The 10497-nt window shown below is 46.5% G+C and overlaps 1 protein-coding gene across 1 annotated transcript in view; it reads right to left on the bottom strand.

Annotated features, from left to right (window-relative positions):
* The window catches only part of THBS2 (thrombospondin 2), a 66463-nt gene extending 57136 nt beyond the window's left edge, over nucleotides 1–9327 (bottom strand). The window contains exons 1-2 of the mRNA XM_061624419.1: nucleotides 8999–9327; nucleotides 2780–2854 (exon numbers count right to left, since the gene is read on the bottom strand). Coding sequence (XP_061480403.1) covers nucleotides 2780–2854; nucleotides 8999–9296 — 373 coding nt within the window. The 5' untranslated portion in view covers nucleotides 9297–9327. The remainder of the gene's footprint in view (nucleotides 1–2779; nucleotides 2855–8998) is intronic.
* Between the last annotated feature and the right edge of the window lie 1170 nt (nucleotides 9328–10497).

Below are 10497 nucleotides of genomic sequence, written 5' to 3' on the forward strand. Positions count from 1 at the left end.
GCCGTTTTTTAACTAATTTACGAGCAGATTCAAAGCCCAGTTGTAAAATATAGGATAGAGATAGACCTAAACTTGATATTTTATCAAGAATCAGTTTTTCCCAAGGAGAGTGATAATTATCTATAAGGACATGTGGAGCCAACCCAATGGGGTTAAAAATCAGTTTCAACCATAGTAGTATTCTCAGCTTCCAAACACATGATTCAATAGATTGGAGTCCACATTCTAATCGCAGAATATGGTTAGGGACACAAGTGGGCACTCCTAATATAGATCTTAAGAAGGAATTTTGGATAGTTTCCAGCTTTGCATAGTTCGTGAAAGTGCTAATTTGAGTGCCATATAGAAGTTGGGGAACGATTTTAGTAACAAAAACTTTTCTGGCCGGGGAGACAAGTTGACCCCCTTTAGTATGGAAAAAGGATAATAGGGTCTTTGTTGTACGCCTAGCGTTTAACAGACTGGAGGTAATATGCTGTTGTTGAGAGCCAGATGATTGAAAGGTAAATCCAAGATATTTAATGGATTTAACCTGATCAATAGGGCGCTTATCAATTCTCCAGATATGTTTTATCTTTTTTTTGGTAAAGACTAGGACTTTGGTTTTTTGGAGGTTAATTACTAGTTCTTCTTCTAAACAAAATGATGTTACAGTCGCCATCAGTCTTTTGAGACCAATAGGGGTCTGAGATAACAAAACTATATCGTCTGCATATAATAGACAAGGTCTCAAAATACGAGAGAGCATTGGAGGATGCGATGAAATAGGCGCAAGACTAGTCACTAAGTTGTTTATATAGATGTTAAATATAAGGGGGCTAGTACGCACCCCTGTTTAACACCCTTTGAAGTAGTTATTTGCTTCGTTAAATGGCCTTCATTATTACATCGTATTTGTAGAGAAGTGTTTTGATAGAGACCTTGTATCAGTACTAATAAACGCCTGTCTATACCCAGATTTTGTAGTTTCAGCCAGAGTCTTGGTCTAGATATTGTATCAAATGCAGCTTTTAGATCAACAAAAGCTGCAAATAGAGCACTGCCCTTAGAGCTACTATATTTGGAAATCAGATGCTGTAGGACCAAAGTGTGGTCGCAGGGAGAACGTCCAGCTCGAAAGCCAGCTTGCTCTGGAGCTAATAGGTCTTCTTGATTTATCCAATCTGCAAGTTTTCTATATAAAAAGGTAGCATAAAGCTTAGTTATTATATTCAGCAGACTTATTGGCCTATAGTTTGCTGGGTCCAGATGAGATCCTTTTTTAAAGATAGGTATTATTATTGCAGCGCCCCAACCTTCTGGAATGACCATTGAGGAGTTGATCTTGGTAAATAAGTCAGCCAAAAAGGGAGCCCACCAATTGGCATTTAATTTGAAAATTTCCAGGGGTATATTGTCAGGCCCTGGTGCCTTATTTAATTTGAGAGAGTCTATAAGATCCAAAATATCATCAATGGTGACAGGTGGCCAAATTGGAAATTCCATTAAAGGGCTTGGTAACATCTCGACTTCAGGGGAATTTGTTTGATACAAGGTGGCATAGTATCTTTCCCAGATAGCTGGGGGTATGGCAGGGACTATCAAGAGCCACCTTACATCCAGTCAAACAGGTGGTCCATCAAGCTTGGTGGTCTATCCAGCCTGACAGACCTTTTAAGGGTCTCATAGAGAGTTCTCTCCCAACTCTGCTCTCTGAGATTGAACCAGGGACCTTCTTCAGGCAAAGTTATGAGTCCTGTCACTGAGTTAAGACCCCCCATGCAATTGTGCTAATGGTAGAACTGAAAATGGCAGCTCTTATGTGGCTTTGCCTATTACTTCTTCCTGATGGGATAGGAATAATTGCTGCTCATTTGGCACAAAACAGCAGATTCAGCAACTCTGTATATTTGGTATTGCTTCTTGGAAAATGTATGGAAAATATCCTTCATGAAACTGAATAGCTTGGATCTAGTGATGTCTTGCGCAAGACGGCCCTTCCAAATTCTCCCAATTTCTCTGTCCTTCCTCAGACTTCCATACTCCCATCACATGCCATTCCAGAATGTGCCTCGACTCTCAGGAGTGAATTGGGAGGGTGCATTGGGGGAGGAACCCAGGAAATCCCATTAGAGTTGAGGGAGGAGGCAGGAAATGGATTGGCTGAGCAGAATTCTGCTTGCCCTTCTCTGGATACAGTCCAATAAGATTTCACATCAGTAACATTGGGGCCAGTGAACTGTCTGGGAATATCCAAGCTGACAACCGGAGTGCCACTGGGAGCCCCACATATAAGCTGCTCTGGGTTTTCTCAGGGAATAGTAGGATAGAAGTACATCAATAATTGCAAAGCATTATTTATAGTTGTTTTTCAGATTGTTAGCTGAATCTTAGTTCTCAGCAAAGAGAACCAAATTATAAATACACTTTAGGCAGCCAAGCAGTTAATGTTTTTAAAGGGGAAGGTCTTTACACCACAAACTAATTTGACCCCTAAAACTATAGGTTAAATAGCATTTGGCCAATTGATGCCAACCCTGAATTGGGTCCTCTTATATATTCTCTCCCCCACACTTTCCTTGCTACATTTCTAGAAAGGCATAGTGTCTATACAAGCTTGTTTCATATTTCAGGCATGCCATGGAAAGAAATAATTGAGCAATTATTCTCAAGCCCAAGCCAAGTGAGTGAGCATAAGACCATAGGCTAGCTCCTTTTAAGAATCAGGTTACAGTTGCCACAGGTTTTATCCACTGTGAAAATACTTTGGTTCAAACGATGCAGATCTCTGAAGACCTACCTTGAGCATTTGATGAAATCCACAAAGCTAGCAAGATCGTTAGCCATAACAGCCAGCTCCTATGCAACATAATGCCTATGAACAAACCAAGATGTACACATTATTCAGTCTTCTTTTTGCCCGTTTTATATATGTGTCTCCCATATATGTGCATTGGAAGCAACTATTCTGAAAGCAAGTGCTTCTTCTTTAAGGCATTGCTTTACTATTTATTTCATCTATTTACCCTTCATCATTCAATAAATCATTGTTATATATTCATATTTTGCTGTTGTGTTTGTACTTGCAAACCACTGAGATAACTTTTGTTATTGCATGCTCTATAAATATTGAAATTCATTCAATATATAGGGCATTTTAATGAATACTGTCATTTACTGCAAACAGAGCATTTATTCCTTACTAGAGTGGATCTAGTCATACATTTTGTTTGATGTCATGATAGTTTCTAGATTTCCAAACTTCTTGCACCGATACAAATTTAAATCTTATCTTCCAAGTTTACAGCTGCAATCCTAAATACACTCACTAGGTGTCCCATTGAACTAAGTAGAATTTACTTCTGTGTAGAATTGGACCGTACATCTATCCCATTCACAGCTTGCATCATTATTAACTGCAGTTTTCCAAAGATCACACCAAAACTAGGGAATTTTGTCCAAGTATTTCCACAAGCAAATTTGTGCAGATAATTAATCCCTCTGCTCATTTATGGTTGATTGTAACACTAAGGCAAAGGTGACTCCACTGTACTTTGAAGTCATCTTGTCAATCCATTCACTTATCATAATGGAAAACAATCAGTATGTAAAGGTTTAGTGTGTGCCATCCCTAGATAAAGTCCATAAGGATGCTATAGACAAAGGCCAGAATCTTCAAGGAAGTTCTGTGTAAACAGTGAAATGAATGGTTTTTTTATGTAGTTCCCATTTCTTTCACAGGAGTTTGTACAAAAGAACTGCCTCATCAGCAATACTCAAAAGGTGTTTCTGCATCTTGTGCCTTGAATGCTTTTGGCTTTCTCCTCTTTTAGGCTGCAATCCTCTACGCACTTACCTGGGAGTAAGTCCCACTGAACTCAGTATGACTTACTTCTGCATAGAGAGGTCTAGGATTGCGTCGTCAGATTTGTACATTGCGCTAGACTGTACTGAAGACTTGAAATCTACTTGATGAGACGTGAGCACGAGCTACTCGTGTTCTGACACGACGAGGGCCATTCCTGCAACGGGGCTGGCACAGGAAAACGTCCCAGTGGTGGATCGCACTCTTTATTCATCCTAAAGATTGATTCTCTTTCGAATCCAGTTTAAAAGTTCTTCTTGCAAGAAAGAATTGGGGAAAGACTTTTGATCTTATCCTCATTTCCAAGATCTTGGACTTTACTGAAACAAGGGCTGCCTTGATGCAAGCTTAGACTCTGTTTTTGACACAGAGGCTGCATTTTAAGATCCAGGCACACTCTTCACCCTTTCCTGATGACTTTACAACAATAACAAAACCTTTCTTTGTTGGGATTTTTGATAACAATTACCTGAAGTCTCTGCTTTAAGGGAACTGGGTTAGCTGCAATGAACTAGTAGTTGGTACAGTGTACTTACTCATAAATGATTTCCTTCCCTTTTGCAGAAGGATATATGCAACAGTGAGATAGGAGGCAAGAGCCCTTCAAAGGGATAAGAAGAAGCCCCCAGCATAAGCTGCTCAAGGACATGTGTCCCTCCATGGTTAGACTCAAGGTACTACGAACTTTGCTTGCTGGCTACCCGGTTTAAGGGAAGGTTTGTCTGTGTTATGGTGTTTTCCTTTTGGTTTCCTAGTCCCATACTCCAACTCCAGACTGGCCTTCATGGCCTCCATCTCCAGGCTGGCCTTCATGGCCTCCAACTCCAGGCTGGCCTTCATGGCCTACAATCTTTGGTCTGTTTTCGTTATGGCAGTAATTTGCCAGGGACAGAGTGTAAAGATGCAAATTACACCTGATTCACCACCAGTCTTATTGAAGGGGTTCGGCTGTAAGTGATTCATACCTGATAGTCTAAGTACCATGCGCTACACTTCACTTAACATGGTGCACGCATGTGGCCAAGGTGCCTTATGCATTTATGCGGCAGAACATTGCCTATGGACTGCTATATTTCTTACATGGAGTGCTTCAGATTCTTCTGGGAGGGAGCAATCAGGAAACATGTGGGCCCAGAAGTAGTGGGGCACTATCTGTGTGATTGGCTGTTCAGGGGTATGGCAGATTTTGGGATGCATGTTAGCACCTGAGGTCACAGCTTATAGTATGGCTATGTACCTGGGGATTCCCTTGACAGCTGGGGATAGGGAGGATCTGCCCCAGTCGGAGATGGCCATAAGCCTATCCATTGCCCTAGTGTGATCACCAGCTATCGGAATGCTGAAAGGGCTGTAGAGGCTGTGCAAAGATGGCCTATTCTTGTGAACTGCATGCTGGACTTCCTGTAGATTCCATTGCCCCCAGCACGCTCGCCAGCTACCACAGAGCAGGTAGGGCGATTCAGGAAGTCTGGGCCGGCAAGGGCTATGTGACAGAATGGCCTTTTCCGTTGTGTCACCTGCTGAAATTCCCAGTGGATGGCAGGAGTAGGGGCCTGTTAGTCTAAGCACTTCAAGGTAAGCTGGCAGGACTTTCCTTCATAGCTAGGCTGGTGGTTTTTTCCCTATCCCCGTCGCCCTTTCTCACTGGACATTTTACTGGGTATGGTGAGCCAGTGGGAATACAGTATGCTCCTCTGGCTATGAAGCCAGACTTTCCAGGCAGTAGCCCTTATGCTGGGCTTTTTTGGAGCTTTTACGATAGGTAAGGTGATGGCTGGATCCAAGTGAGACCTGTCTCAACCTGCCCTCCAGCTATCAGATGTCTCCGTGGATGGGGGGGTTGTGCCCATATACAATTGTGAAGGTCTCAGACGGACCAGAGATGTATGGGGCAGACCGTACATTGGCCAGGGGGATCTGAAGAAGGATATTTATTCCCCAATGAAAGCAAGGACCCCCTAACAAAATACCAGTTTTGGGTGCTCACAAAGCAGGCTTTTACAGCTGCTTCTACGGCAGCAGGTCTTGGATTTTCCCAGGCAAAAGTGCAGGCTGTTGGACACTGGTCCTCAGGTTTATAAGGGCTATATTCACCTCTTTTAGAGGGCCTGGGAATTTGGAAGCCTAACAAGTTATAATTATTTTGACAGGCTGCTGGACGGGGACGGAGCAGACGCGCATCCTAATAGGCGGCCACAGCATGGTCTTCTGGGCAGCCAGGAGTGCCTCGAAATCAAGCATGGGCTCACAGCTGGGCCTCACTCGATGGGCTGCAATACAGTGGCTTGGCTGGAGAGGAATGCATTTGGATAGGCTCTTACCCACTTTGTTCCAGCATAATTCAGTACAGACGGTTTCACAAGTGGTGGTCCTTCCACGGGTGGGAATGACCTCAGTTGCTTGAGGCAAGACCCACAGATCGCTGGCAGGTGACGACATGCAGTTTGAGAGGCTACGACAGCCTCTGTTATTTAAAGGCAAGACCCTCAGTTGGCAGGCATGGGACAACATGCAGCTTGAGAGGCTACAACGACCTCGGTTACGTAAGGGCAAGGCCCTCAGTTGGCTGGCATGTGTGACATGCAGCGGAGAGGCTGCGACGGCCTCAGTTACTTAAAGCCAAGTCCCTCAGTTGGCAAGCATGTGTGACATGCAGCAGAGAGGCTGTGACGGCCTCAGTTACTTAAGGGCAAGACCCTCAGTTGGCAAGCATGTGTGACATGCAACGGAGAGGCTGTGACGGCCTCAGTTACTTAAAGCCAAGTCCCTCAGTTGGCAAGCATGTGTGACATGCAGCGGAGAGGCTGTGACGGCCTCAGTTACTTAAAGCCAAGTCCCTCGGTTGGCAAGCATGTGTGACATGCAGCGGAGAGGCTACCACGGCCTCAGTTACTTAAGGGCAAGACCCTCAGTTGGCAAGCATGTGTGACATGCAGCGGAAAGGCTACAACGGCCTCAGTTACTCAGGGCAAGGCCCTCAGTTGGTAGGCATGTGTGACATGCAGCGGAGAGGCTACGACGGCCTCAGTTACTCAGGGCAAGGCCCTCAGTTGGCAGGCATGTGTGACATGCAGCGGAGAGGCTACGACGGCCTTGGTTACTCAGGGCAAGACCCTCAGTTGGCAAGCATGTGTGACATGCAGCGGAGAGGCTGCGACGGCCTCAGTTACTTAAAGCCAAGTCCCTCAGTTGGCAAGCATGTGTGACATGCAGCAGAGAGGCTGTGACGGCCTCAGTTACTTAAGGGCAAGACCCTCAGTTGGCAAGCATGTGTGACATGCAACGGAGAGGCTGTGACGGCCTCAGTTACTTAAAGCCAAGTCCCTCAGTTGGCAAGCATGTGTGACATGCAGCGGAGAGGCTGTGACGGCCTCAGTTACTTAAAGCCAAGTCCCTCGGTTGGCAAGCATGTGTGACATGCAGCGGAGAGGCTACCACGGCCTCAGTTACTTAAGGGCAAGACCCTCAGTTGGCAAGCATGTGTGACATGCAGCGGAAAGGCTACAACGGCCTCAGTTACTCAGGGCAAGGCCCTCAGTTGGTAGGCATGTGTGACATGCAGCGGAGAGGCTACGACGGCCTCAGTTACTCAGGGCAAGGCCCTCAGTTGGCAGGCATGTGTGACATGCAGCGGAGAGGCTACGACGGCCTTGGTTACTCAGGGCAAGACCCTCAGTTGGCAAGCATGTGTGACATGCAGCGGAGAGGCTACGACGGCCTCAGTTACTTATGGGCAAAACCCTCAGTTGACAAGCATGTGTGACATGCAGCGGAGAGGCTACGACGGCCTCAGTTACTCAGGGCAAGGCCCTCAGTTGGCAGGCATGTGTGACATGCAGCGGAGAGGCTACGACGGCCTCAGTTACTCAGGGCAAGGCCCTCAGTTGGCAGGCATGTGTGACATGCAGCGGAGAGGCTACGACGGCCTTGGTTACTCAGGGCAAGACCCTCAGTTGGCAAGCATGTGTGACATGCAGCGGAGAGGCTACGACGCCCACCCCGCCCTCCCTCTTTTATGGTGTGCCTAGGGGTTGCTTCGGGGCAGAGTAGGAATCTTTATCCTGCCCACCCTCGTTGGCGGGCAGGTTTTTTGCCTGCTCCACACCATGGCAGTGGGACGGAATTGGGTTAGGGGGCGTTGTGTTTAATAGGTGGTTTTGGCTTATTTGGCTAACTTGAATGTATTTGACAGGTCAATGCCCTACCGGGCTATGCATCTTGCACTGGTGCGGGAAGGGAAATAGGTAAGGACAGCTAGGTGGCCCCCTTAGGCACCTTTGGAGGTGATTGGCGGTTCTGGAGGCCTGTCTGTAAGGGCTTTACGGCTCGAGGGCAGGATATGGGCTGCTTCTGGGGCCAACTTATCCTCATCTACCCAGGGGTTATCCGGCCCCGGGTGGGGATGACGTGGGAAGGCCCCCTTACTCACCTACAAGGTGTGGCCGGGGTAAAGGGTAAGCAGATGGGCTTGCCCTTGCCCCAGCAGGGGCTGGTCGCCCGAGAACTGTGTGGCAAGCTACTTGCTTATAGACAGTTCCCGCACCTAGGTTTCCCTCTGCAGGTCACTTTAAATTGGGTTTTGTTTGCTGTAATTTAATAAAGTGGCCCTTGTTCAACCCAAGCTGATGTCTCTGTGTCTTATTTCGCCCCTTGACTGCAACTCCTATAAGTAGCTTGTTGACCAGTGGGGGCTGGGGTTGAAAAGAAAAGACAGAAGGTTGGATCCAGACTAACAGCGCGATGTTAATCATGTCTACTCACTCAGAAGTAAATCCTATTGAATTCAATGGAACTTACTCTCAGGTAATGGGAGTCAGGAATGCAGCCTTTGTACGTCTGAAAATGACATGTATAGGATACTTGTATTTACTTTCCCTTCAAATCAATGAGATTTAACTCATGACTAACTTGCCCCATTGATTTGAATGCGTCCGCCCAACTTCAAGTTATAGTCCGGATCCAACCCCTATTCTTTATTATGGCTGCCCCCTTCCCTAGGGAGCAAATCTCGTTGACCTCCGCAGGGCTTACTTCCGAGTAAACGCGCTTTGAGATCGCGCTGCCCAGGTCTTTTTGTTACTCCCTCCCGAGAGTGCTTCCCGGAGAATCCATCCGGCTCAAAATCGTCCCACCGGTGGGTCCCAGCCGCTTTACCTGGCATCCAAGTCTCCGGCGATGCTCTTGACAGTGATAGCTTCCAAATCCAACTCCAGAAGAACGCGAGTTTCAAAAGTTTCGGTGGAAGAGCGCGATGCCAAGCCCCCTTCCAAGGGCAGCCCTCCTCGGTGGGGAGGTGTGTGGAAAAACCCGCTTTGCCTCTGGCTAGGATTTCTTGAAGTGGCTTCCCAGCGGTTCGCTCGCCTGGTTTATATAGGCTCTTTTGTATGCGCTGCCTGTCAATCAGCCAGCAGAGGAAACGCTTTTGGAATCCATTCCTCCACGGCAATGACATAATTCCCAATTCGAATCCGAGCGGACAATTTGCTCTCGTCTACCTGGAAGGCGATCCCACATTCAGCCACATCCTGAACCACAATCCTCCTCCCCCCTCCCGATCTCTCGTTCCCCCCCTCTCTCCCCCTCCCCCCAACTGGCAGCTCCTAGTTTAGGGAAGGGGAGGAGCCAGAGAGAGAAAGGAATGAGCCAGTGTCACCCCCCATTCCTGAACACTTCGAAGGAATTTGTTTTTGCATCAAAATTGTAAGTCCACTGATTTAAAGTACATTTAACGCATATCCCTCCCAATCCTGGGAACTGTAGTTTACCCGTCCCAGTGCTACAATTCCCAGCACCCGTAACAAATTACAACTCCCAGGATTCTTTGGGGCAGTGCTTTAAATGTGCTTCAGCTGCATGGTGTGCAGCTGAAACAATGAGTCTGCATTCTAGGTGTAACACAGAAGACTAAGCAGCTATTCCAGTAAGAGAGAGTCAGCCTCAGGGCAAATTAGCTATCTTTTTAAATCCTTTATTTGACTGTGATGGGTGGGGGATGGGGAACTTGGACTACATTCACACCATACATTTATTCCACTATGACTCCACTTTAAACAGTCATGTTTCCCCCCAAGAATCTTGGGAAGTATAGTTTGTGAAGCATGCTGAGATTTGTTAGGGGACTCCTATTCCCCTCATAGAGCTACAATTCTCAGTTTGCTTGGAAGAGGGACTGACTGTTAAACCACTCTGGGAATTGTAGCTTTATGAGGGGGATAGGGGTCTCCTAACAATTCTCAGCACCCTTTGCAAACTACACTTCCCAGGATTCTTTGGGTAAAACCATGACCATTTATACTGGAATCATAGTGGAATAAATATAGGGTGTGAATGTGTCCTAAATCATGGCCCTCAGTCTTAAAGAAAAGCTGCCTATCTGTGCACTGCAGGCATGAAGTGTACAGAGGTGATGCCAGGCAAATTCAGGAATGGGAAGAAAAACAAGCATGGAATCAGAACTAAAGACTATTGCTAGACAACATAGTATATAAGCCTCTTAGCAATGGGTTGTATCCTGTGAAGTTCTCCCGCACTGCTTGCACAGTGGAACTTCTCCTCTCTCTCCTTGTTTCAGAGGGTTGTGGGGGAAACCCTGAATAGATGCAGAGGGAGAGGAGGAGGAGGAGGAAGGGAAGTTCCGTTGCACAAGCAGAGGT

Source organism: Rhineura floridana, chromosome 4 (genome assembly GCF_030035675.1).
Source record: "Rhineura floridana isolate rRhiFlo1 chromosome 4, rRhiFlo1.hap2, whole genome shotgun sequence".
In the NCBI taxonomy this organism is placed as follows: domain Eukaryota; kingdom Metazoa; phylum Chordata; class Lepidosauria; order Squamata; family Rhineuridae; genus Rhineura; species Rhineura floridana.